General features: G+C 52.8%; 2 protein-coding genes across 6 annotated transcripts in view; both read left to right on the forward strand.

The window, feature by feature from the left end:
* Positions 1-1,782: 1,782 nt before the first annotated feature.
* LSM10 (LSM10, U7 small nuclear RNA associated) lies at positions 1,783-4,317 on the forward strand. 3 transcript variants are annotated; one of them, XM_019430206.2, is made up of 3 exons: positions 1,783-2,082; positions 2,917-3,143; positions 3,535-4,317. In XM_019430206.2, exons 2-3 carry the CDS (start codon positions 3,113-3,115, stop codon positions 3,927-3,929), a joined length of 426 nt encoding a protein of 141 aa, XP_019285751.1. In that variant the 5' UTR covers positions 1,783-2,082; positions 2,917-3,112; the 3' UTR covers positions 3,930-4,317. The 3 variants fall into 3 exon arrangements, with proteins under 3 accessions (XP_019285751.1, XP_019285752.1, XP_019285753.1); XM_019430207.2 differs by lacking the exon at positions 2,917-3,143; XM_019430208.2 differs by lacking the exon at positions 2,917-3,143 and having other exon boundaries at positions 1,783-1,952.
* A 5,666-nt stretch (positions 4,318-9,983) lies between these two features.
* The window catches only part of STK40 (serine/threonine kinase 40), a 38,728-nt gene continuing 25,381 nt past the window's right edge, over positions 9,984-23,330 (forward strand). The window contains exon 1 of one of the 3 annotated variants that reach the window (XM_019430205.2): positions 9,984-10,359. The gene's annotated coding sequence lies outside the window, so the exon portion shown is untranslated. Of the gene's footprint in view, positions 10,360-10,616; positions 10,795-21,692; positions 21,835-23,330 lie in introns of those variants that run through there. The other 2 variants (XM_019430202.2, XM_019430204.2) reach the window with 2 other exon arrangements.

A 23,330-nucleotide genomic window follows, 5' to 3' on the forward strand; every position in this document is an offset into this window, starting at 1 on the left:
GAAATGGGAATAAAAAGAGAGGGAGAGAGATGGGAGAATAAACAACCAGAAATCCATAAAACCAAATGATACAATGCCCCCCGTGGGGGAGGGGGGGCGGAATACCAAGGAAGAGAATGGACAATATAGTCAAGCACTAAGAAGGACCATGAAAGTAAGGACTAAGGAGAGAAAGGTTCTCCTTACAAACCATCAGTAACCCCTGCCAGAGAAGTCAGTGGAGTCTTGGAAGTAAGCCAGATCACAGAGTTGAGTGAAAGGATGACGGCCCTAAGACAGAGTAGCGATTCTCAAACTTTTTCGAAGTGTGAAATAAAATTATAATATTAATTCATTGTAAAAGAACAATAATAGACCCATTAACATATTTTTGTATAAAAATGACTATTTTCGGTGGGGGGGGGGGCGCTGGGTGGCTCAGCCCTTTAAGTGTCAGACTCTTGATTTTAGCTTAGGTCATGTTCTGACGGTTCATGAGATCAAGCCCCACGTCCGGCTCTGTGCTGAAAGCACAGAGCCTGCTTGAGATTCTCTCTCTCCCTCTCAAAAATAAATTCATTAATTAAAAATAATTTTCAACTATATTTTCAAAAAGAAAAAAATTGATGGGAAGAGTCACATTGTGCTGTGTTCTTGCAAATCTCTTTAATGCCTGTCATAACAGAAGTCAGTTAGATTTTCATATGTGCTTCTGCGTTCAGTCCCTTGCAATACGTTGTTTTGCTTGAAGTGCATGCAGGAAATCCAGCCTCACCAAGATAGGAAATTGGACAAAAGATTACACTTAGAGAACCACGGGTGTAGGGGCCTCCTGAGAAGTTCCTTGTGTGGAAGATTAGGAGAACCAAGAGCAGCTTGCATGGAGGAGGAAGGCAGTTTCTATTTTTAGGACGAGAGAGACCAACTGTGATCCTTGGGAGAAGGGGAAGGCTCGTGGGGGAGCTGGAAATCAATGAATGAGAGTGAAGGACTGAAACAAGCCTACACCTTAGGGAGCCAAGTGCTTTCATGTATCAATGAAGGTCAATTCTCCGAGATTGACATCCTTTTTTTTTTTTTTTCTAATGGGGAAATTAAAGCTTTTACCAAATGACCTCTGAAAAACGTAAATCAGATCATGTCACCCCCACTTTGATACCCCATCAACTGCACTTGTAGAAACTGAGGCACAAAAAGGATAATTAACTTGTGAAAAGTCAGCAGGGAGCAGATTTGAAGCCAGGCACTGCGGCCAGAGCCTGCACTCCTAACCGGGAAATCCAACCCCTTACCTTGGCTTACAAAGCCTTAAATGCTGAAGCTCTTGCCTTCGTCTCCCACCTCTTGGCATGCTACTCTCGTCTTACTGGCTTTTCCGTTTTTCCAAATTGGCGAGCGCCATTTCCCCCAGGTCCTTTGCACAAACTGCTCCCTCTAACTGAAGTGCTCCTCTCCTAGTTTTCACAAGGTTGGCTTCTTGTCATTGATCTCAGCTCAAACGTCACCTTCTCAGGACACCCCTGACCATCCGATAAGAAGCCACCCAGGACTGAAGGACTCTTATAATTTTCTTGTTTTGTTATGGACGCCCGCCCTCAAGTAGTTTTAAGGGTTTCCAGATCAGGGAGCTTGTCTCCTCGGTCACCACTGTTGTGCCCAGAGCCTGGGAGGAAGCCTCAATGAACATTTGTTGAAAGAATGAATGACTCCCGGGGAGGAGAGACTCCAAGACGCAGGCCCACAGTCGCCCGTGCGCGAGCACGCCGCCCGCGAGGCATTCTGGGGATTGTAGTTCTGAGCGCCGCCGCAGTGGCGCGGGCCGGCGCAGGCCGCGCTCTCTATGCTCCGGGAGGACCGAGCGGCCAGGCTGTTGGCATGGCTTCCTAGTCCCGCCGCGGGAGGGAGGCGGCCCCGCCAGGCGCTCGCTAGCTTCGGCAACTAAGCCGACCGGGAAGCGGAAGGAATCCGGCGCGGTGGGTCCCGGACCCCGGGGCGGAGCGCGGGGGCGCCCGGAACCCCGGAGAGCGGCGGGGAGCGGGGGAAGCGCTTCCTTCCCGATCTGCGGAGTAGATTCCATCTCCCCACGCCCACCCCCACTGCTCCGTGAGTAAAGGTTCTTCGCCGTCCCCATTTTCCCGATGGGCCAACAGGCTCGACGAAGCTAAGCGGCTTGCTCGAAGTCGCCCTCCTGGGAAGTGGCAGAGCCCGTCCTAAAGCCCAGGACTGCCTCTTTGCAGTCACCGGGCAGCCCTAACCCTCGCTTGGGCGCATTCTGGTGAAGCCTGCGTGGGGGGTCGTTACACACACACCCCCGGCCCAATCCCCCCATCGGTGGTGTGGTCTGGCTTGCCACGCTTGATGCCGTCCTGCACAGCCCGGCTCGGGTTTGAGTGAGGTCGTAAGGAGGAAGTCCCCACCACCTCCCACTCAGGGTCTGAAAAGAGGGGATAGACGAGACAGTCACGTTGATACAACATCAGGGCGTGTTGAAAGCAAAGTACGTTCAGTGAGATTCTGTTAGCCTCATTTAGCCTGTGGTTTCATAGATGTGGAAACAGGTTCAGAGACATGAAGTAACTGCCCTTGGTTTGTGAGGGTTCCAACCTATTTTTCTCTGCCTTCAAAACCTATGTGTTTTATATGCTGCCATGTTTTTGGTGTTGTTCTTTTTCAATTTACTTAAATGGTGGCTGCAGGGTGTAGACCAGCCATTCAGGGAGCACGGGCCCCAGACCAGCATGTCACTGTTAACTAAGAACATGTTAAAAATGAACATTCTTGGGCTCCACCTCAGACCTACTAAGTTTGAAAGTTGGGGGAGGGGGGGCGTCCAGCTTTCTGCGTTTTAACATGTCCTCAGGTGATTCTGATACTCACATTTGAGAACTTATGGTGATTCATGCAGGGGTTATGATAAAGTGCAGATTCTTTCTGCAGGTCTGGGGACAGACCAGAGATTCTGCATATTCCTAACACGTGCCTGAGTGATGCTGAGAGTTCTGGTCCACAGACCGTATTTTGAGTAGCAAGGGTGTAAACGACATTTAGAGCAGCGGTTCGCAAACTTGGATGCATGTGAGAATTAGTTGGGGAGCTTTGAAAAAGAGGATACCTGGACCCCACCCCTGACCAAATGAATCAGAACCTCTGGGGTGTGGCAGCAGGTAAAAACTCACCAGGTGACTCTAACATGCGGCGAGGGCTCGGGAGTACTGGTGTGGGGTTTGGAGTCAGGCAGTCGTAGATTTGAATCCCAGCACCTCCGCTTATCAACCGTGTGACCTTAGGCAAGTCACTTAACGTCTCTTGGCCATATTTTCCGTACTTATGAAGTGAGTAGGAGTAATTCTTGGCCTCGCCTGGTAGCGTGAGGCTTCTGTGAGATGTGTACGGCACCTGGCATCGAAGGGTGTTCCACAGACACAGAAACCGGGGAAGTAGGCAGACTTGCAGAAGGCTGCGCTGGGAATTACGCGTAGGGCCTGGTGGAGGGGAGTTGGCGATTGGGCCCGCTCGCCTGCTACAGCTCCTGTCTGTGTGCTCCTCCTCCCGCAGCCGACAGCCCTCGGTGTGGAAGAATGGCCGTGAGCCACTCGGTGAAGGAGCGGACCATCTCTGAGAACAGCCTGATTATCCTGCTGCAGGGCCTCCAGGGCCAGGTGACCACTGTGGACCTGCGCGACGAGAGTGTGGCCCGCGGACGCATAGACAACGTGGACGCTTTCATGAACATCCGCCTGGCCAGTGTCACCTACACGGACCGCTGGGGGCATCAGGTCGAGCTGGATGACCTCTTCGTGACAGGCCGTAACGTCCGTTACGTCCACATCCCGGATGATGTGAACATCACGGCGACCATTGAGCAACAGCTGCAGGCCATCCACCGGGTGCGCAACTTTGGCGGCAAGGGCCAAGGCCGGCGGGAATTTCCCTCCAAAAAGTATAAATGAGCCGGCTCGACAGCAAGCCCCGTCCCCACTCAAGTTCCCCCGAGCCAACCGCCTGCGCCGCCTCCCTGCCCAGAGCCCAGAGAGCGCGCGGGGCCAGCCCAGAAACGGGTGTCTCTGAGAGACACCCCTGTCACAGCTGCCTTTCACAGGGTCCCATCTCCTAGGCCCCCCCTGGGATCCTGTCTCTCTGCCTGTGGCCTTGAGGCAGGGGACGTTGATCACCTTGTGATGATTTGCATCAGAATCTGATTTACCGATTTAGGGAATCTGCCGAGTAGTTTCCAACCCTCTCCCAGTGAGAGTTACCAAGTGTACTTAGCCTGGGCCACCCCTCAGTGTTCCGGTTTCCCACAGTTGTTTTGCTTTCTCATAAAACTTGGATGCAAACAAGTCCATGCCGCGTGCTTCCTCTGACGTGTGCTGGGCTCCGTCTTGTCCTGCCTAGTAGGGCAGTGGCGCTCACACTTGCAACAGATTGCAATCACCTGTCCCACCATCAGTTCAGATTTCATTGGTATGGGGTGTAGCTTCTGAGGTGATACTAATAAGCAGCAAATTTTGAGAATTGTAGGCAAGTGCTTCAGTCTGGCCACATGGAAGCTGGCTTTTTCGGTGCAGATTCCCTGTTGAGGAGGTTGTTCGTCTCATTGCTCTTTCCTGAGGTAGAGAGGTTGAGGGAATCCTGGGCCCTCCCCTCAAGTGTGGCGGCTCAGCCAACAGCAAGAGATCAGGCTCCAGTTCTGAGAGTTTTGGGGTCCTCAGGGAAGAAGGGGTGCTCAGGGGTAGAACCCAAGTCTTCGTTGTAGCTGCCTCGCGGCCATACCAGCATGACCACAGGCAAACGACCATCTCAATAAAAGCGGCTGTGTCCTCATCAGATCTCCACAGAGCAGCTGCCGTGTGCCAGGCCCTCTGCTGAGCACACATTGTCGAATAAGATTTGGTCCCTTCCAAAGAGGGGCTTACAATCTAGTGGAGGAGGTGGTCCAGAACCACGAGATGAAATCCAGCCTGAGAACCTGCCGTGCTAGAGTCCTGAGTAAGGCAGGGCCTTTGGCCTCAAGATGCTTTCATTTCTTGAGGGGGACTTGAGAGGAGCGTTCACTTGGGCACTAACAGCCCGAGAACCCTGCATTCACGTTCTCGCCCAACGTGAATCAAAGTGTCGTCCTTGGACCGCCTCATCAGAACTAACTGGGATGTGTCTGGAAAAGCCAGTTTCCTGGCTCCAATCTGGAACCCAGGGATCTGCCTCAGTAACATCCACACAGCCACCCACCATGATTCTTCTGAATACTGTGTATTTCATTGCCTGGAGGTCCCAGAAGTCCCCAAGACTTGACCTTTGCCTTCGGGAGAGAACAGTGGGTCCTAGCAGGGAGAAAACAACTGTTTCCAGGCCCTGCTGACGGCTAGAGTTAAGGGGAGCGATACCACAGGGTGACTGCTGCTAAGAGAAACCAGAGGGCAGGCACGGAAGGGAGGCCCTCACTGTGGAAATGTCTGTGTACTTGCGGGAAGCGGGGGAGCCACCCCATCTGGAGTAATGAACTGGCAGGGAGTCCCACAGCGGCCCCCATTGCAGACGTTTCCCACATGTCTGCAAATGTTTCCAAACTTGAAGAGGGCTCATGCTAGGAGTGTGGCCTGGCGATAAAGGAGAAGTCCAGCTCTTTTAAAGGGTGTGCCGGGACTTCTGCAACCTCCGCAGAGCAAGGAGGAGCCCCCAGGCCGGGGAGGGAAGTGGGAAGGACAGTTGAGAAGAGGGGCTCAGGCCGAAGCACTGTGTCCTCTTTCCAGAAGCATCGTGCGCCAGACCCCAATGGGACCTCCGTCGTCCGCAGATGAGGTGCTGGAAGGATAGACCGGAAGGAGGGGAAATGGGCCTGCTGAGACACGCTCGTGCTGAGCCCCTGGGATAGAGCACAGCGAAGTCTTTAAGCCCCGAGGATATGGGTCTTCTGGCATCTGGTCCTGGGTTGTCAGGGGGAAGGCTGCCAGAGGCCCAGGAAGGCTGGAGGGAGGGAGGTCAGTGCCCACCGGCCTGTGGCAAGCCGAATTCCCTAACTGCTGCCCACCCTTCGTGCCACAGGTATCGCTAGTGACAGTGCTAGCTACTGAGGGAACATCAGGACAGACAAGGGTCCTGCCCTCAGGAAGCTGACATTCTAGACGGGGAGACTGACAATAAAAAAAGTAAAAATTCTTACAGTTGTCATGAAGGAACTAAACAGGGTACTTGAGAGAGAACACGGAGGTGGTTTTATTTTGGAAAGTATGGTCTGAAGAAGCAAAATGTAAACCGAGAAGGAGACTGCCATTTCAAGAGCCAAGGGAAGGCAGAGGAAACTACCAGTGCAAAGGGCCTAGGTGGAAACACTTGGGGGCTGAGGGCAATAACAGAGCACCACTGTGACTATGGGAGGGGGGAGAGGCAGGTGAGGCTAGAGAAAGGGACGGGGCTGGGGCATGTGATACCAAGCCTTGTGGGTAAGGAGTGTAGCTGGTTCCAGTTTCCCGTGTGTGAGAAATAGACCTTGAATTTTTCCTAATTCAACGGAGTTCCTATGTCACCCTATTCAGCCAGAGTGGCAGAAACTTAACTGCGGTCGATTCAAAGTTATCCTCACTTTCCTTGGAACTGGTCGAAAGTTAGGGCATTTCCTCTTAACGTGCCCAACATGGGAAAGGTGGTCTGGTCTGGTGCTCATCCAATCACACATCCACTGAGATGTCCTCATTTCCTCCTGGTCCTTTGTCATCAGTTTGCTAAGGCTACCACCAACCCAAAGACCCCTTCAGGAGTCACCCATACCCCTCTCAGCGTTCAGAATTTTATTCTGCTTTTCCCAGGAGATTCTTAGGCCCTTGGGCTAGATAGGCCCTGTTTGCCCAAATGCAGCACACAGCTGTTTCTTCAGAGGGTTTTGTTACTTCCTGGCACTCCCCCCAGGAAAAGAGCACAATTCTTCGTGCTCCCCAGTCCCTGAGACCCAGCTGACACTGTCCAGCTGAAAGCTGAGGAGAAGCTTGTCTGTTCTCAGGGACCACCCTAAGTCTCAAGTCTCCCACATGCCCCTTGCTACAGTTTTCTAAATTTGTACATGCACAGACATTCTCCCATTCCTCCCTGAAGGCTAGGCTTTCGGAATTCAGAAGCTAAAAATGAGCTCTGCATTCTGTTGCATCCTTTGTTTCCCGAAGCAATGAAGGCAGAGCGACCTAACTATCTGCATAAGGAAAGGAAGGGACACCAAGGAAAAGATGAAAACCCCATTTCCAAATGTTGTCTTCCCCTTGGATTTGTTTTGCTACTCGTTGCTTTGGTCTTCATTCAAGCACGTGCAAACACCAACGTGGGGGGCCCAGCTGATGACTGAGCCCCCAGGAATTCTGAGTGCTTAGGTGGGCTGGCAGGTCCCCACCTCACCCTGCCTTCCTGGAAAGAAGAGTGCAGGGTGGAAGGGTCTCTGTCATTCAGGGGAGGGGACTGTCAGGGTGGGCACACTGCTTGAAGTTCAGATCTCCCTGGGCCCATACAAGTGACAGAGCACCACTGGCTGTCAGCTGGCTGCGACACGAAGAGAGCATCCAGCTCACTGAGTTCCATCCTCAGCTGAAGGGGCCCCGAGGCAGCAGAGGTCCCTTGAGCTCCTGTCAATGTTCCAGAAAGGACCCGGAGAAACAGCACATGGTATGTGAAGGGTGACCAAGCTGGTATGCTCTCTGCTTCCGGCTGGAGTTACCCCGGTCACAAGCCCTAGCAGCTGTAAAATGAGGTTATAATCAATAAAAAAGGAAGAAATGACTTGATGTAGGTTTAGAGGAGACAAAATCTTATCAGATATGAGGCTCATGAGGGAAGTTTGATGGCAAGAAGCCTGGGAACCACTGACCCAATTCAACTCTGTCATCTTACAGTTTAGGAAACTGAGGCCTGGTTTCCCCAGGGGGAAGGGGAGGGGCTCTCCCCAGGTCTCATGGTGAAGTGAATGGCTGAACGTCAAGATGGCCATCATAAATAGCTACCGCTTGCTGCTGATTGTGGGCCAGGGCCTGGGCTGGGGGCTGCAGGAGGGCAGAGCCATAGTCTGTTTGGTCCCCCTGGGTCCCTGCCATCTAGCTCAGTGCTCTGCACATAGCAGGCACACCATAAATCTTCGTGAAATGGAAGAGTCTTCTCCTTTCATCATTACAACTTCGGAGGTGTATATTAATAGTCTCATTTTACAGATGAGCCAACAGGCCCAGAGAGGTTACGTGACTCGCTCAAGATCGAAGAGCCAGTGACCAACACGGTGGGGATTAGAACCCAAGCCTGTATGACTCACACTCCGTGATCTTGACTACTGCATTACACTGTTCTGCTTTCCACCACTCCCGACATCACACCGATGGCAAAGATAAGCAGTGTCTCCGCTCACCTCAGTGGTGGTGCCCACCGGGTGTGGTGCTGGCATTCAGAACTTGTCATACCCGGGCCCTGGGGCTTGGCCATAAGGAGAAGCCAGAAGCCAGCAGTGAGTAGGGTTCGCTGGGTTACAGAAGCCTGTGGAAGCTCCTCAGGGTTGAAGGTTTCTTCCTCTCCTTCTGTGATAGGCAGATCCGCCTATACCTCGTCAAGCAACCATCTCTGCTGTTGTGACAGGCGTCACTTTGTTATGGCAGTACCATCTGCCAGTATGCCCAAAGTTGGAGAGCCAGCAGGCAGCAGGAGAGTATGTCACCGTGTGTGTGTGTGTGTGTGTGTGTGTGTGTGTGTGTGTGTGTGTGTGAGTGAGAGAGAGAGACAGAGAGAGAGAGAGAGAGAGAGGCAGCAGTCTCCTCGTGTTGGTGGTGTCCTGAAATGTTCATTTTTCATTTCCTCTGGCTGGCACCTTTCATTTCTATTCATTACCTCTCCTCCCCTCTTTTTCTTCCTTCTCCTCCTCTTCTTTGTTAAAATCCTGTATTTTGAAGCAACTGAAGGTCTGCGGGGGGGGGGGGGTTGGGGGGGGTGGGGGGGAATGGTGGTGTCAGCTCCAAGTGATTCATCTAGCTGATAATTAGAGCCCTGGAAAACCCAAAACTCATTCCTGGCAGTCAGGGCTTCCGGAATCCCTAGGCTTTTCCCTTTGTCAGGCACAGAAGCTGGGGGGCTGTGGCCGGGCCTCTTTGTACCTGACTCAGTCCCGAACTTTACGGAAGCCCTGTAACTTGCTGGCCAGGTCCCGTGAGAAGCTGTTTCCATGCTCACTGAATCTTCTCAATGATCCTGTAAGGCGTTATCCCTATTTTGACAGTCCAAGAAGGTCCAGGAACTTAACGTGGAGTCACTCAGCTTGTGGGAGATGCAGCAAGGACTCAAATCTAACCTTTTTGGAATCTGCCACACTTGGTTCAAATCACAGCCCTGCCATTATTAGCTATGCGCCTTTGGACAAGTTTCTTTCCCTCTCAGAGCTCTAGCTGCTGCATCTGTAAACAGACTCCCAACACTGATGTCTCTAAAGTGCTGTAACACAGCAGTGGGAGCTGTTTTGATTCCTGCTGTCACTTAGCCCTATCAGCTTAGTGGGCACCAGGCATTTAGAGAGACAAAGAGACGGACAGGAGAAGGCAGCCAGACTCAAGTCACATCACCTCTCATGTCCTGGCACTGCCTGTGTGGAGACGACAAATGCATATCCATGTGCACCTGGCCACACACCCCTAAGAAAACCCAGCGGTGCACACCGGCTTGGACACATGTGCCCACACATGGATACAGAGTGCCCCAGGAGACAGCTGGAAAGACACCCAGGAGTTAAGACAGTCACATGCGGCGAGCACTCTGGCTCACACCTCTGAGACAAAGGAGTGGGGCCATGGCTGTTGGTGCTGCTGCCACTGAGCCCTTCTAGCTGCTTCTGGGTGCCAGAGGAGGGAAGCCAGGCTCTCAGAGGGCCCCAGTGAGTCACCCGCCTGATGCAATCCTTTAAAGGGCTCATCTGCTGGTGCAAGAAGCTGATTCATGGAGGGCGTGGTTGCTGGAGGAGGAGGAGAAAGGGACCGAAACTGCAGCAGGAGGGACTGAGGCTAGATAGCTGGAATAGTTAATAGGATCTTTTCACTGTAAACCTCCCTGGTCAAGACTCCAGAGATCTTCAGGCTGAAGCAGGGTTTCTACAAAGGCGAGGGGCCCAGAGGGAAATAAATTGTGAGGGCTGAGACAGGAATTCTGTCATCTTATTGAGCCTAATTCCAGCGCTCTCCGCACAGGGCTCCAGAAACCGAGAAATGGAGATCAAGGAAGAGCCATTTCTCTGACAAATGCACTGCGCTGGCCGATCTTCCAGCTGCGGAAGACTTCTCCAAACCCAGCAGGGCGAGTGTAGGGCACTCGAGGTCCTGCGGAGTCGGGGCGGGGGCGGTGTCTGCGTCCCAGCCTCACCGCAGACGTAGATAAGCGGTAAGTACCGCCCCTTTAGAGTCTCAGTCTCCAATCGTTTCACAGGTTTCGGCCCAGACCTCACTCTGAGCCAATCGTCAATCGGATTCCGGACTCTTGCCTGAAGGCTTCCGCCCATCTTCAAGATGGCACCCCAATCCGGAGGCCGTGAGAGCGCAGACACAGGCGAGGGGCGGGGTCCGGGGAGAGGGGTGGGGCTGCGGCTCAGGCCCGAGAGGAGGGGGCGGTGCGTCACTTCCGTTGTCAGGTGGCGGCGCCGCAGCCATGGAGGGAGGCGGCGGCGGCGGCGGTGGCGGCTCGGGTGGCTGCGCTGGGAGGCGGCGGTGAGCGGCTCCCACGCCCCCGGCCCGGCCCCGGCTCCCCGGGACGGAGCGCCGAGCAGTCCTGGCTCCGGGCTACGGACTATGGGCGAGCAGCGCTGAGCACCGGGGGAAGGTGAGGGCGGGGGTCCCGGAGCGGGGAGCCGGGCGGGGGGTGCGGGTTGGCGCGGCGGGCCTCAGCGGCTGTGGCACGGGGACCGGGGTGACAGCCCGAGGCCGTCCCGGTGCGACAGAAATGGCAACAGTGAACGCCCTCTCCTCTTCTGGGGTCTGCCCTTCCTGGGCGGCGGGGGCGGGGACTGCTGCGCTCGGGGTACCGGGCGGCCTCGGGGAGCCTGGGTCCCGCCGCAGCTCTAGGAGGTGGGTGCTGCCAGCCTTGCCCGGAGTCATTCGGCTAGTTAGTGAGGCCCCCGACGTTTGAACTCAGCCAGGTCTTCCCCAGGAGACACCCTCTGCCTCTCCATGCTTCCCTCCCGATCCCGAAAGGGACTTGAAAGTTAGAACGAGTCCCCAAGGCGGGCCAGCCAGGGCTTCCTCCAGGAGCCCTCACCCGTCGCTGCTGGGGAAATTTTCGCATCGCGGGAGGCGTTCAGATGCGGGTCAGAGCTACCTGCTTGCCAGTGCTATGTTTGGCCGGCCTTTTCCAAGGAGAGAGCACGCCGCTGTGGTCAGTTTCACCTGCTGTGCCGGGTCTGGCCCGCCCATTCCCACGCGACTCGGCCACACCTTCCAGGCCGTGGGTAAGGGCTTTGGGATTTCCGATGCTACGTTCTCTGCTAACCCCCACTCCCTAGGTTTGATGCCCGTTGGCGGAAGGAAGAGATGACAGCTGCCTTCGGTGGCAGAGTAGACTTTGCTCTGTTTTAAGTCACGGGAGAAACCGGTTGGCTTTGGTTGGTTTTGAGAGCAGTGGGGAAGAAGGTAGTCACTCTGGGCTGGGCACCTTTCCCTCTTGGCTTAGTTTTGCATGAGATAAGGAAGAGCAGAATATGTCATTGTAAAGCCAAAAGAATCCTTGTTTGTAAACAGTGCTTGTGAGCTGTTCCAGCACTCCTTGCTGGCCCTGCTCTGCCAGTGGTTTGTGGAGGTTGCTCTCATTTATTCATTCATTCCCCGCATGACAACAACAGTGTCCTTGCCTAGAGAGGCAAGTACCCTATGGTATAGTGGTGAAGAGTGGACTTTGGAGCCAGACTTCCTGAGTTCAAATTCTGGCCCTGCAGCTTCTAAACGTGTGTCAGTAGGCATGTGGTTGGTATAAGCTGTCTGTGCCTCAGTGACCTCATCTGTAAAACGGGTGATTACCTAGAGCTGTTGTGAAGATTTAAAAAGTTAACACATGTAGGGGCACCTGGCTGGCTCAGTTGGTGGAGGGTGTGACGCTTGATCTCGGGATCGGGAGTTCAAGCCCCACGTTCAGTGTAGAGATTACTTAAAAATAAAATCTTTTAAAAAATTGGGGCATCTGGGTGGCTCAGTCGGTTAAGCGTCCGACTTCAACTCAGGTCATGATCTCTTGGTTTGTGAGTTTGAGCCCCACGTCGAGCTCTGTGCTGACAGCTCAAGCCTGGAACCTGTTTCAGATTCTGTGCCTCCCTCTCTCTCTCTGCCCCTCCCCCACTCACGCTTTTTGTCTCTCTCTCTCTTTCTCTCTCTCTGAAAAATGAATAAACCTTAAAAAAAACTTAAAAAAAATTAACACATGTAAAACACACAGAACCATATCTGCCACATGATACATGTTACCTATTATTCTTATTTCAAGAAGCTCATGGTCTGGTGAAGGGAGACTGATCTGTAAACAAGTAGTTAAAATAGGTCTAAAAAAGCTAGTAGCAGCAGGCACAGGGCTGTAGGAGCCCACCCTGGGTGGGGGGAAGATCCTGGGAAGACTTGGCAGAAGTGATGACCCTGGAGCTGTGTCTAGAAGGATGGAAGGCTTAATCAGTGAGAATGAAGGGGTAAGGTGTTCTACTTAGAGAAAGACAAAGGCACGCATAGTTTGGGGTTTTCTTAAGTAAAAGCTTTAATTTACTTATTCATTTAAGTAATCTCTACACCCAACGTGGGGTTCAAAGTCACGACCCCGAGATCAAGAGTCACATGCTCTTCAGACCGAGCCAGCCAGGAGCACCTGAGTACACGCATAGTTTACTCCAGAAACCTCAGATTGTTCAGTATGGTGGTATGAAAGTTGACATGGTGCAAAGTAAGGCAGTATAGGCTGACAAGGGAATGCCACATTAACAAGTTAGGACTTTATGCCAAGGGCAGTGAAAAGGTTTCTAAGCAGAGGAGTGACATGATTGGATCTGTGTTTTAGAGTGATCTCTCTGGAGTTGGTTCCAGCTGAGGAGGGGAGAGCCAGGACTGGAGTCATCTTTAGAGGCCCCTGCAGGCCTCTGAGTAGGGAGAGTTGGTGCCAGGGTGGGGGATCTTTGCTGAGAAAGCCCTGGATGCCATGGGTGGCAGGTGGCAGGCTCCCTGCCTTGCTCTGAGCTTCTCTGCCCAGCACAGAAGTACCTGGTGCATGTGTCCCTCTCTTCCTAGGATTGCAGGTCGCACGAGCACCGCCTTCTCCAAAGGCCTGTGGCAGGGGGTGCTGCGCTTGCTCCCTTGTGCCTTTCGTTTGACCTGGGAAGGCAGCAGACTGTGGGCGTTAAGAACCTATTTGGCTCTGCGGTAAGACAGATCTGAGTTCCAATCCCAGCCCTGCTGGTCGCTAGAGGTTACTTATTCTCTCCGTGGCCAGCCTTCTCATCTATAAAGTGGGGACAGTAAGGCCCCTCCCTAGGAGGGCAGTTGTGAGGATTAAGTAAGACGTTGCAGGTTGAACACTTAGCACACACTGAGAAATACTTGGTAAGTGTTATTACAGACTGCAGGAAAGAACTTCCAAGAATTAGTGGGAGCAATTAGTCGCAACTGGAACCGCGTCCCTTGGAGCTGTCAGGAGCTGTCAGAAGTGTCCTGAGGGACCACAGGATCACAGAATTTCATTGTATTCTTTCTGAAAAGGAAATCTGTGGGGAGTTTACCCAGTCTTTGTGGGAGCCATGTGGATGATTCAGCTCAGCTCTTTAAGAGAACCATTTTGGGGGGCACCTGGGTGGTTCAGTCTGTTAGGCATCTGACCTCGGCTCAGGTCATGATCTCATGGTCCATGGGTTCAAGCCCCACATTGGGTTCTGTGCTGACAGCTCAGAGCCTGGAGCCTGCTTAGGATTCTGTGTCTCCCTCTCTCTCTCTCTCTCTCTCTCTCTCTCTCTCTCTGCCCCTCCCCTGCTCATGCTCTGTCTCTCAAAAATAAATAAATGTCAAAAAAAATTTTTTAAGAACCATTGTTTTTAAAAATAGAAGAGCACTTGAGAAAAAATTGTATTTTGAAGTATTCATGACAGAAAAGATGTTTAGAGGTTCTTCTGTGTGTCCCTATTAGATACCCTTGTCTGGTATCTGAATTAGTATCACCAAGAAGCATCACACACATTGATGTATGTAGTGGCTCAAAATCCAGGGCTCCATATGTGGCTGGGGTGTGCTGGGTGCCAGGGGCAGAAGGAGAATAGAGAGGTAGCCCCTGCCCTGGAGGAGCTTGTGGTCTAGCAGGGGCCTAAGCAATGAACACTCGCATAGTTTGGCAAGTCTTTCCCAGAAGTCTTGTAGCATGTAATGGGAACCAGGAGGAAGGAGCAGTTCCACTGGGGGATGTGGAGGAGACTGGGGAGAGCTTTGGAAAGGCCTCAGCGTTTAGCTCCCAAATGGCGAGTAGAGTTTTCCGAGGGCTCACAAGGCACCCCAAGCGGGGGAAGAGCGTGGCACAGGCCTGGATGCGTGCTGGTGTATGTGCATCTTTAGCAACCACAAGAGGTTCTAGCACAGGGTGTGAAGGGACCTGGCTGTAGGATGTGCTGGAGAGGTAGGTACCAGTCTAAGATGCTTGAACTTCTCAAGATCTTGTGATGGAACGCTTTGTTTTATGTGGAGGGAACACCATTAGGCCTGCATCTTCCCAAGAGCCCTCTAGCTGCGGGTGCAGGGTAGACTGGGAAGAGAGTGGGTCAGGAGTCCAGGAGGAGGCTGTTGTAATGATCAGAGCAAGCCCTTGTGTGGGCCTGGATCAGGGCAGAGGCATTTGGGATGGAGAGGAAGGGCAGAGATCAGAGCTGTTTGAGGAGAAGTCAGTAGGCCTCTAGGAATATTTGGAAGGGATGGTTGAGGGAGGAGCAGTGGTGGCAGGTGACCCACAAGTTCCTGGTTTGGGTGACATAGTGAATGGTAGTGCAGAGGCTTGGGAGAAGACAGCTGCCAGTAAAATCTGCCCGCTCCCTTCAATAAGATCCGAGTGCATCTCACGGGACAGCATCAGTTGTAAAGTCTGTGACACCCTGTCCAGCTTGGGGCCAGGCTTCCCTCTGGTTACGCCTGAGTCAGCACCTGGGAGAACGGCAGCTCCCCTCCCTTCACCCAGATTTGCCCAGGGAGGTGACCTTGTGCAGTATTTCAGAAACTCAACTGGCTGAGTCTGCAAAACTTGTGTAATTTCTCCAGCCTTCAGGTGGCCCTACAGAGCAGCTCTTTACTCTGCGCCATCCACACTGCTTCAGCTGATGCGGTCCTGGTCAGCAGCATACCTCTAGGTTGTACATGGCTTTCCCATTGTTTCCTGGAGATCTTATCTGGAAAGAGATCTTGAGATTGGATTTACTCCCTAGGCTGGGTTAGCAGACTCTGTCCCTCTTCTCAAGAAGGAGAGGTGTCTGCCCGAGGCCACCTAGGACTCAGAGCCACCAGAAAGATGAGAGGAAGTTGCCCTGGTGCCCTTGTCTCCGAGCTCTATGGGAGTGCAGAGCTAGACCAGAATCGATTGTGCTGTGCGGAGAGTGTGCTGGGGGACAACAATTCAGACAGGCCCTTCGGAACGGGGGAGATTTTCACAGGATTTGTCCTTGGGTCTGTGGGGTAAAGAAGGTAGAAGAGGAAGTGGCCTGAAACGAGAGCATTTCTTCCTCTCCCACCTGCTCAGGTGACACTGTGGCCTTGCAGCAGGTGGCCCAGGGCCCACAGCAGCCCTGCATATCCTCTCAGGATCTGTAAGATCCATGAGAGAAAAGGACGGTATTGTTTGTTTTGATTTATACTGTCTTAGAGATGGTCCCATTCTGGCACATGGATGCTTGGGTTGTTTTTCATTATGGATGTGTGCAATGTATTCAGCAAGCTCTCTGCTAATAAATTTAGGTTATTCTCTGTCTTCTGCTCTCCAAACAGAGCTGTAGTAACCGCCTGCATATATATGATTTGGCCCACCTTAGGGATGTGCAGGATTCTAGAAGAGAGGTTGCTGCTTCAGAGTACCTTTTATTATTATTATTATTATTTCTTGAAGAATTTCTAGGCCTCCTTTTAATAAACTTGAGTGGCCTGATTTTGCTCCAGTGAGCAAAGGTAGTCTTTTGGGTTGAGGTACCCCATCCTGTGGGGACACTGAGGAGTCCTTGCCCTGAACAGGCTGCAGCTCTGTGGTGGTCATCCTCTTCTGATTGATGGCAGTCTACCTCAGGAGTGAGTTCAGGCTCCCCAGAGCTTTCACTGTCCAGTAGTATACAGGCTTGATGATTTCCAAGCAAGTCTAGTTTTTGGAAAGCCCCAGAGAAAACTGAGAAGGGCTCTTGTCATTCAGAGTGAAGCTGTGCTCTCTAAATATGTTTATAGACTGCCGCCTACTTGGCAAAAGAGACAGAAGATGTTTAGCCTTTAAAGAGTCTGTGACCCAAGGATCCAGGAAGAAGAAACAGTAGCCTGGACATTGTGGTGGGAATTGGCAAGAGCAGGACTGATGTGCCTGTCATTTGTCTTTGGGTTTGGGGCAGAGCTGGTTTGGGGTGTGATAAGGAGACAGACAGCAGGTGCTTGTAGAGAGAAGCTCAGTTCCTTGGAAGATCTTAGCACTGGCTAGCCCAGAATTCTGTGGGGCATTTGGAACCCCATTTCTGGCATCTGCCAGCCCTAGAAAGCAAGAGTCCTACATTTTGCAGCGGGCGTGGAGCTCCTGGTATTACTGTGTTTGGCATGAATTCCACAGGGTGCTTTCTCCTCTGACTGCTCTCCCAACGTGGTCCCTCCTGAAGGAACCGGAAGGAAACCAGCCAAAAAAAGGCAGATTGCCACCACCTTCCAGGTCCTTTGCTAAGTACTCAGCAGTACAGATTGAATGTTTCTCAGACTCTAAGGAAGGAGGGACTGTCTCTTACGGAGGAGAACCCCTAGGCTCAGAGATGTTAAGTAACCTGTCCACCGCTTCATAGGCAGTAGGAGCAGAGCCAGATTTCCAGCCTACACTGTGTGATTCTAGAGCCCGTGCCATGCCATTCACCCTGGCCCCACTCTGGCCCCAGGGAGTCCAACCCACGTGGAATCTTGGACTCATAGAGTTTTAGAGCTGGAAGGGTCTTTGGCAAAGCTGAAGCGGTCCTTTCTTTGCCAGAAGAATGGAAACTACCACTTTCTGGAGGCAGGTCCCTCCCCCTCCTGCCCTGTGGCTAGTGAGTAAGGAGACTATCAACCGTATCACTTAGCAGTTAAGGGCCTAGGCTCAGATCATACCTGGCTTCAAAGCCCACTTCTGCCACTTGCTCGTTGAGTGACCTTGAACCAGTCACTGTCTCCAGCTTCATTTCCTCCCCTGTAAAATGGACATAATACTGCCTGCTCCTCAGGTAGTAATGGGGATTAGACATGAGGTGTTATTGTCTGTAGCAGGTTCAGACTAATTTCCGGTCCGCAGTCAGGACCCAGGGGCGGCTCTGATGAGGCCCAGCTAAGCTCTTTGCTGGCGGGTCTGTGAGTGTTCTGAAAGAGGCATCGTGAGCCAGCTTCCAGGTCTCTAGTTCGAATGCTTTGGTGGTCCTCCCAGCCCCTCTGGATGCCAGCTGGCGAGCAGGAAATTCCTTCTAGGCATGTTTGCAAGTTACCTGAGAGAGCTTAAGTGTGCCCAGAGTGGTGGTTTTGTCCCTCCCGCCGACTCTCCTGCTGCAGCCTTGCAACGGCACACGGGCTGGTACATTCAGGGCACTTCTGCATGTGTCCTGTGCCGTACCCCCTCAAGTGTGCCCTCTCTGAGGCCCAGCCTCCCTTGGGCCTGTTACTACTCTTAACAATTCTAATGGGTTAAACATTTTTTGAGATTTAAAAGAAAGTATTGTTATAGTAGCGTATGATAAAATAGTTAAGCAGTATGGAAGACTATAACATAAACTCTCCCTCCTCTCCCTGGGCCCCTCATCCTGCTGGGAAGTATCCACTGTTAAGTTTCTCCTAGAAATTTCCTGTGCATATTAAAAGCTTGTGTATGATCTTTTTGTCTTTACCCAAATGGGATCGTATTATACACATAGTACTGGTTTGTTTGTTTGTTTTTTAATGTAATATATTGTAAACATCTTTACCAGCAGGTGCAGACCTAGTCTCATAGGCTGCACTGTATTCCATTGGATGGAACATGATGTAGTGAACCAGTCCTTTCTTGGTGGACTTTTAGAGTGCTTCCTGTCTGGATGTGTGTGTCTACGTGTGTTTTGATTTTTGTGGTTTTATCTTTTGTGGTTTTTTGCTGCGACACATGGTTCTGTAGGAACCCTCGTTGAGCACATTTATCTTTGTGGACTTGTGTGGATATTTTTGTAGAATAAATCCCTTGAACTGGAAAGGCTGGGTCCGAGCCATGTATTTTCTTCTGTTGTGTTGGCTGTGGTTTAGCACATGTTTTCTGCGCACCTGCTGAGCCTATGCAGGGCATTCTGAAGTGGACAAGGCCCAGGCCTCGCTCCTAGGAGCTCACCCTCTCCAGAGACACACGCAAACAGACATATGATGAGCATGCTCTTGCCATTGTGTGCGCTGTCTGTCAGTGGTGGCTCGTGGATCTCAGGATTGGCCCTGGCTGGCCTCCTGGTGGCTCAGAATAGGTGAGATCCTCATGTAGGCCTCCCCTCTAAATGGCTCCCCGAGGGGCACTCTGCTGGCCCAGCCTGCCATCAGCCTCTGCGACCCTGCCCCTCCCAGCCAGCAGCATTTCTGAACTGTATTGTTCATGGTCAAAGTTGTGAAATTTAATTGAATTTAAATTTTTTTAAGTTTATTTCTTTATTTTGAGAAACAGTGTGAGTAGGGGTGGGGCAGAGAGAGAGGGAGAGAGAGGAATCCCAAGCAGACTCCTTACTAACAGTGCCCCAACGCCGGGCTCGAACTCACAAACCGTGAGATCATGACCTGAGCCAAAATCCAGAGTCGGACGCTTAACTGAGCCACCCGGATTGCCCCTGAATTTAATTGCTGATAGAGGCAGTTACGGAGAAGCAGTTTGCTGACCTCAGTCCAAATTGCCTTTCTTACAGCATGATGGTAGTGATTTTTGCTGTTAAAAACAGTATAAAGAGAGAGAATCACGTGTACCTGGGCCTGGCCCGGGCTTTCCCGTCTGTCGCTCTGGAAATCTGGGGTGGAAGGAAGGAAACTTAACATTTGTCTAGTGCCTCCCACACGCTGGCTCCCGGCAGTCCTCAGGGAACCCTGTGCGGGGGCAGCACCATCCCCCTCCTGTAGGTGAGGGGACCGTGGAGCACAGAAGCCCATATTCAGGTTGCACAGTGGACACAGAGGGTGGTTCTCAGACTCAGCCAGCCTTCCTGCAGTCACTTGCTGTTTTCTCCCCGCGTGATTGGGGCCACTGTGGGTGGCAAGAACCTGAACTCCATGTGGGACCCCGTGGCAGGCGTTGTTCCCCGGCTGAGTCACTGCACAAGGCAGGAACTGATGGTTTGAGCTGAGGATGGGTCCCCTCAGGAGCAGGGCAGGCTGGCATGAAAGGGGAGAGCTGTCAGGGACTTGGTCTGCCATCACTGCGCAAGGCAGAAGGCCCCCCACAGAGCCAAGGGGCCACCAGGAATGCCTCCCGAGCCAGCGTGCTGGCTGCTTCCCCAGGCTCCTTCTCTGGATGGGAGATACCAGAGCAGCACGGCCTGAGAAAGAGCTATTAAGTCTGTCCCTTCCTCCTCTGACACCCACACACAGTGACGGATTATTTGTTGTCACATCAGCTGCTTCCGGAGGCCCTTGGGAGGGGTGTGCTCGTGGCAGAACTGGCATTGCTGCCCTGGATTCTGCTCTGGTGGCGCTCAGAGTGACCGCTGGTGAAGCCCTTTGCCCCATCTGCAGAGACTGGTCTCTCTTCCATTTATTTGTCTTTGCCCCAGAGGGGCCCACGGGTCCACCTGTGTGTGCACAGCCCTGGAGCCTTTCCTCCCGGAATCACTCTGGAACACATCCTCCTGGCCAGAGGCCTTTCGCCTCCAGTCTTCCCCGCCCAGCCGTCATGGAGGCCACGGAGAAGCCCAGTGGGGACTTCCTCAGGGCAGCGGGGTGAAGAGGGACATCACTGATTACGTAATCTCCTTGTATGTGAATCTGGCTTCCTAAAGGAGACCAGAGCTGGACCTCCGAGCTGCAGACACTGGGCTCTCTGTGAGCAGTGGGGTCTTTGGGCCCCCGCTGGCCCCCAGGACTGCTGCGCTGGTCACACTGTAGTCCTGCTGGGGAAAGGCGGCGACAGAGGATGGGTCTGGTGCGGATGTGCTGAGGGGGAGCAGGCTGGGCACAGGGCCCTCTTTCTGACCGCCCCTCCCACTTCCCACTGGGCTGAGTCACTTCCTCCCTGGCTGCTGCAGGTAGGTACTCTCCCACACTCCTGCGCCTGCGAGCACACCAGCAGACCAGCAGACCGGGCTTCAGGGGGCGGGGTTCACCCCGGGCAGTGAGAGCAAGCTCTGGTTAGAAGCCGCCAGCTCACTCGGTACCCCCGAGGCAGGAAAGCAATGGCGTTTAGGGAATGGTGTGATGTTGTGTATCCTTGACAAATTGGAGCTGTACATATCCTGCATTTTCAAAATGAGCAAAATCATCACACTGTTTTGGAACAGCGAAGATGACAGCGCATGCATGAATCTTTGTCATCAGGGAGTCCTGGCTGAAGCCAAGGGATTACTAATCCTCCTCCCCATCCCCCAGCTCCATCCTGAGCTCTGAAGCAAATGGCTTCCAGTGGGTTCCTGGAGAGGTTCCTTATAGCCTTCAGACTCCCAGGGAGAGGGTTCATGCCTACTTCGGGGTGGCTGCCATTAAAACTCAAAGGAAAAGCTGACCACAAAGCCCCCATTCACTCTAGCTAGCAGGAGTAGAAGAGAACAGGTCTCAGGCAGCCTCCTCTGGGCCCGGTAAGCTGGCCAGGGCCTCTAGGCTTTGGCTGGTCAGCAGTAGAAGGGGGAAATCTTTACTTCATCAAGTTGTGAGAAGGAAAGAAAATCTAGGAAGACACTAGAATGGTTCCTGGCAGGCAGTAGGTACCCATTAAGTGATAGTTCAAAAAGGATTGCACCCAGAGAGGCTTGTCGCCAGGGAGGTTACCTCCACTTAGAGCAGGGACCCCTCACCTTCCCCAGCAAAGACCTCATGACACAGCCAGCCACAGCATCGCATCTGGCCCTTTAGTGTTTCCTCTTTTACAGATGAGGAAACTGAGGCCCAGAGAGGGTAGATGACTCTCACAGAAGGCAGGTGACTAGTTCAGGGAAACAAAGCAAGTAAGTGATGGAAGCTGGAATTTGAACCCAGACCTATCTGACCTCAAAATCCATCTTGCCCTCCCACCTGGCATTTGGGTCCCTGGTCTATGCTTCGAAACACTTAGTTCCATGGGCTGTGAATTCCTCTGGTTTCCTGAGTTGATTTTGTGGATGGAAAGTGGGTCTGTCAGGAAGTTGGGAGCCCTGGTAGCAGCACCTGCATGTGAGTATTGGGGTGCAGTGGGGGTGGCTTCCAGAATGCTTGGGTCACAGAGGGCTGGGGGACACCGCCTGGTTGGCTGTTGGGAGGATATCTCAGTAACCCCACCTCGACTTGGCCCCTCTCTCCAGAGAGACCTGTTCGGGGGCCAGAAACACCTCCTTATCCAGGGACAAGCACGGCCCCTCTCTCCCTGCTCACCTGCAGCTTTCTGGCTGGCAGCTCCCTGATTCCAGGAGAATGACTGCTTATGAGGAAATCCAGAGGGTACCCCCCTCTCTCTGGTTGGCACTCCTAGGACCATAGCCATCATCAGGTAGGGAAGGAGCAGTCAAGGAAGCAGTGTGGTCAAGTACAAGCAATATGGGATTCAGAGTTGGGAAACCCGTGTTCACATCCCATCTCTTTCAACAACCAGCCGGGTAACTTCAGGCAGGTCTCAGTATCTCTGAGTCTCAATTTCTTTTTCTAGAAAAAGTTGTGTTTGAGGAGAGGTGGGAGGGATCAGTTACAGTCATGTACGGGAAAGCGCTTTGTAAGCTATAGAGCTCTGTGCAAAAGTTAGTTGCCCTGAGAGTTCATGTGAGGGTGTGGGCCTCCCATGTGGGCTCTGAGTCCGAAATTCACCATCCAGGAATGAGCCTGGAGAATTTTCGAGGGAATTGGCAGACCTCTAGTGTGGGGGTGTCTGGTCTATAAAGCAGATCTACAGGTCTTAGTTGGGTCATGTGTTCAGATTTCACACTGCTCACCCCAAGCCTTGGTATTTCTTTCCAGGTATAGTCACATAAAGCAGAGTTGAGCCAGAACTGCCCTTTTCTGGGGATAGCAAGAGTGCTAGGAATTTTTCTGACCAGCAGAAGGACCTTCACACCATGAGCCTAGAGTAGAGGGACCCAGAGGACCTGTCACTGGTGTGTAGGGGCAGGCCGAACTATCATTCACATGCCCCGCATCTTGCTGCAGGAAAGCAGGTCTTTTCACTGGATTCAGCCAAAAGGGGGCTAGTCTGTCCCTTTGCCAGTGAGGGGTCGGGCGCAAGCCTCAGGCACGTGCTGTGAATAAGTCATTCCTCTGTGGGGTCTGCTTTCCGGCAGCAAACACTGTCTAAGCACAACCCCCGATGATCAGCCCGCCCAGGAACCCTCCCTGCCCCAGGCATCCAGGCATTTCTGACATGGGGCTCTGCCTGGACAAATGGTTCCCAGCATCTTGCAGCCCACTTACGTGCAGCTGTGACCCCTTGTCTCCCTGACCCTGGATTCTGTCTCCTGCCATGAGCTGGTGGACCATCCATCCGTACACCTGGCGTCCAGTTGGGTCATCCCTGTCCCCTGCCCCAATATGGTCCTTAATGTACTCTGGGCACGTAACAAACAGTTCCGCAGTCCATTTTCTCATTCAGCAGTGTGCCAGGCCCCGGGCAGGGTGCAGGGAAGCAGCGGTAAATTGGACTTGCTCCCTCAGGGGTGGTGGAAGTCAGATACACCATGGTTTCAGGACAGTGGGAGGGGACAGAGGTCTGCTCAGTGCTCTGGGAGCTGCAGGAGGAAAGGACTCAGAGTGAGGACGGAGGGAGAAGGATGAGCCAACCAGGGAGAAGAGGGCAGGGTGAGGGTGTTCATGGCACACTCAGGGAATTGTGAGTCATTTGGTGTGGGTGGATCTTGGGGACCTACTAACGCAGTGCAGCCGGAGAGCTCGCCTGGGTCTGAGGAGTTAGGGTTTATTCCTGAGACCAGAAGGGCATCGGAAGACCCCCGCCACGAAGACAGAAACCCTGCAGGCCCAGGTCCCGGAGCAGAGGAGAAC

The sequence above is a fragment of the Panthera pardus genome, unplaced genomic scaffold (genome assembly GCF_024362965.1).
Source record: "Panthera pardus isolate Hobbes unplaced genomic scaffold, ASM2436296v1 HiC_scaffold_11, whole genome shotgun sequence".
Lineage (NCBI taxonomy): Eukaryota > Metazoa > Chordata > Mammalia > Carnivora > Felidae > Panthera > Panthera pardus.

What these genes read in the sequence shown, in the direction of transcription:
- LSM10 (XM_019430206.2), top strand. Translation starts at nt 3,113, where the DNA reads ATGAATCAGAACCTCTGGGGTGTGGCAGCAG. An exon ending in CCTCTGGGGTGTGGCAGCAG is followed by an intron (nt 3,144 to 3,534) that starts GTAAAAACTCAC and finishes CTCCTCCCGCAG; the next exon opens with CCGACAGCCCTCGGTGTGGA.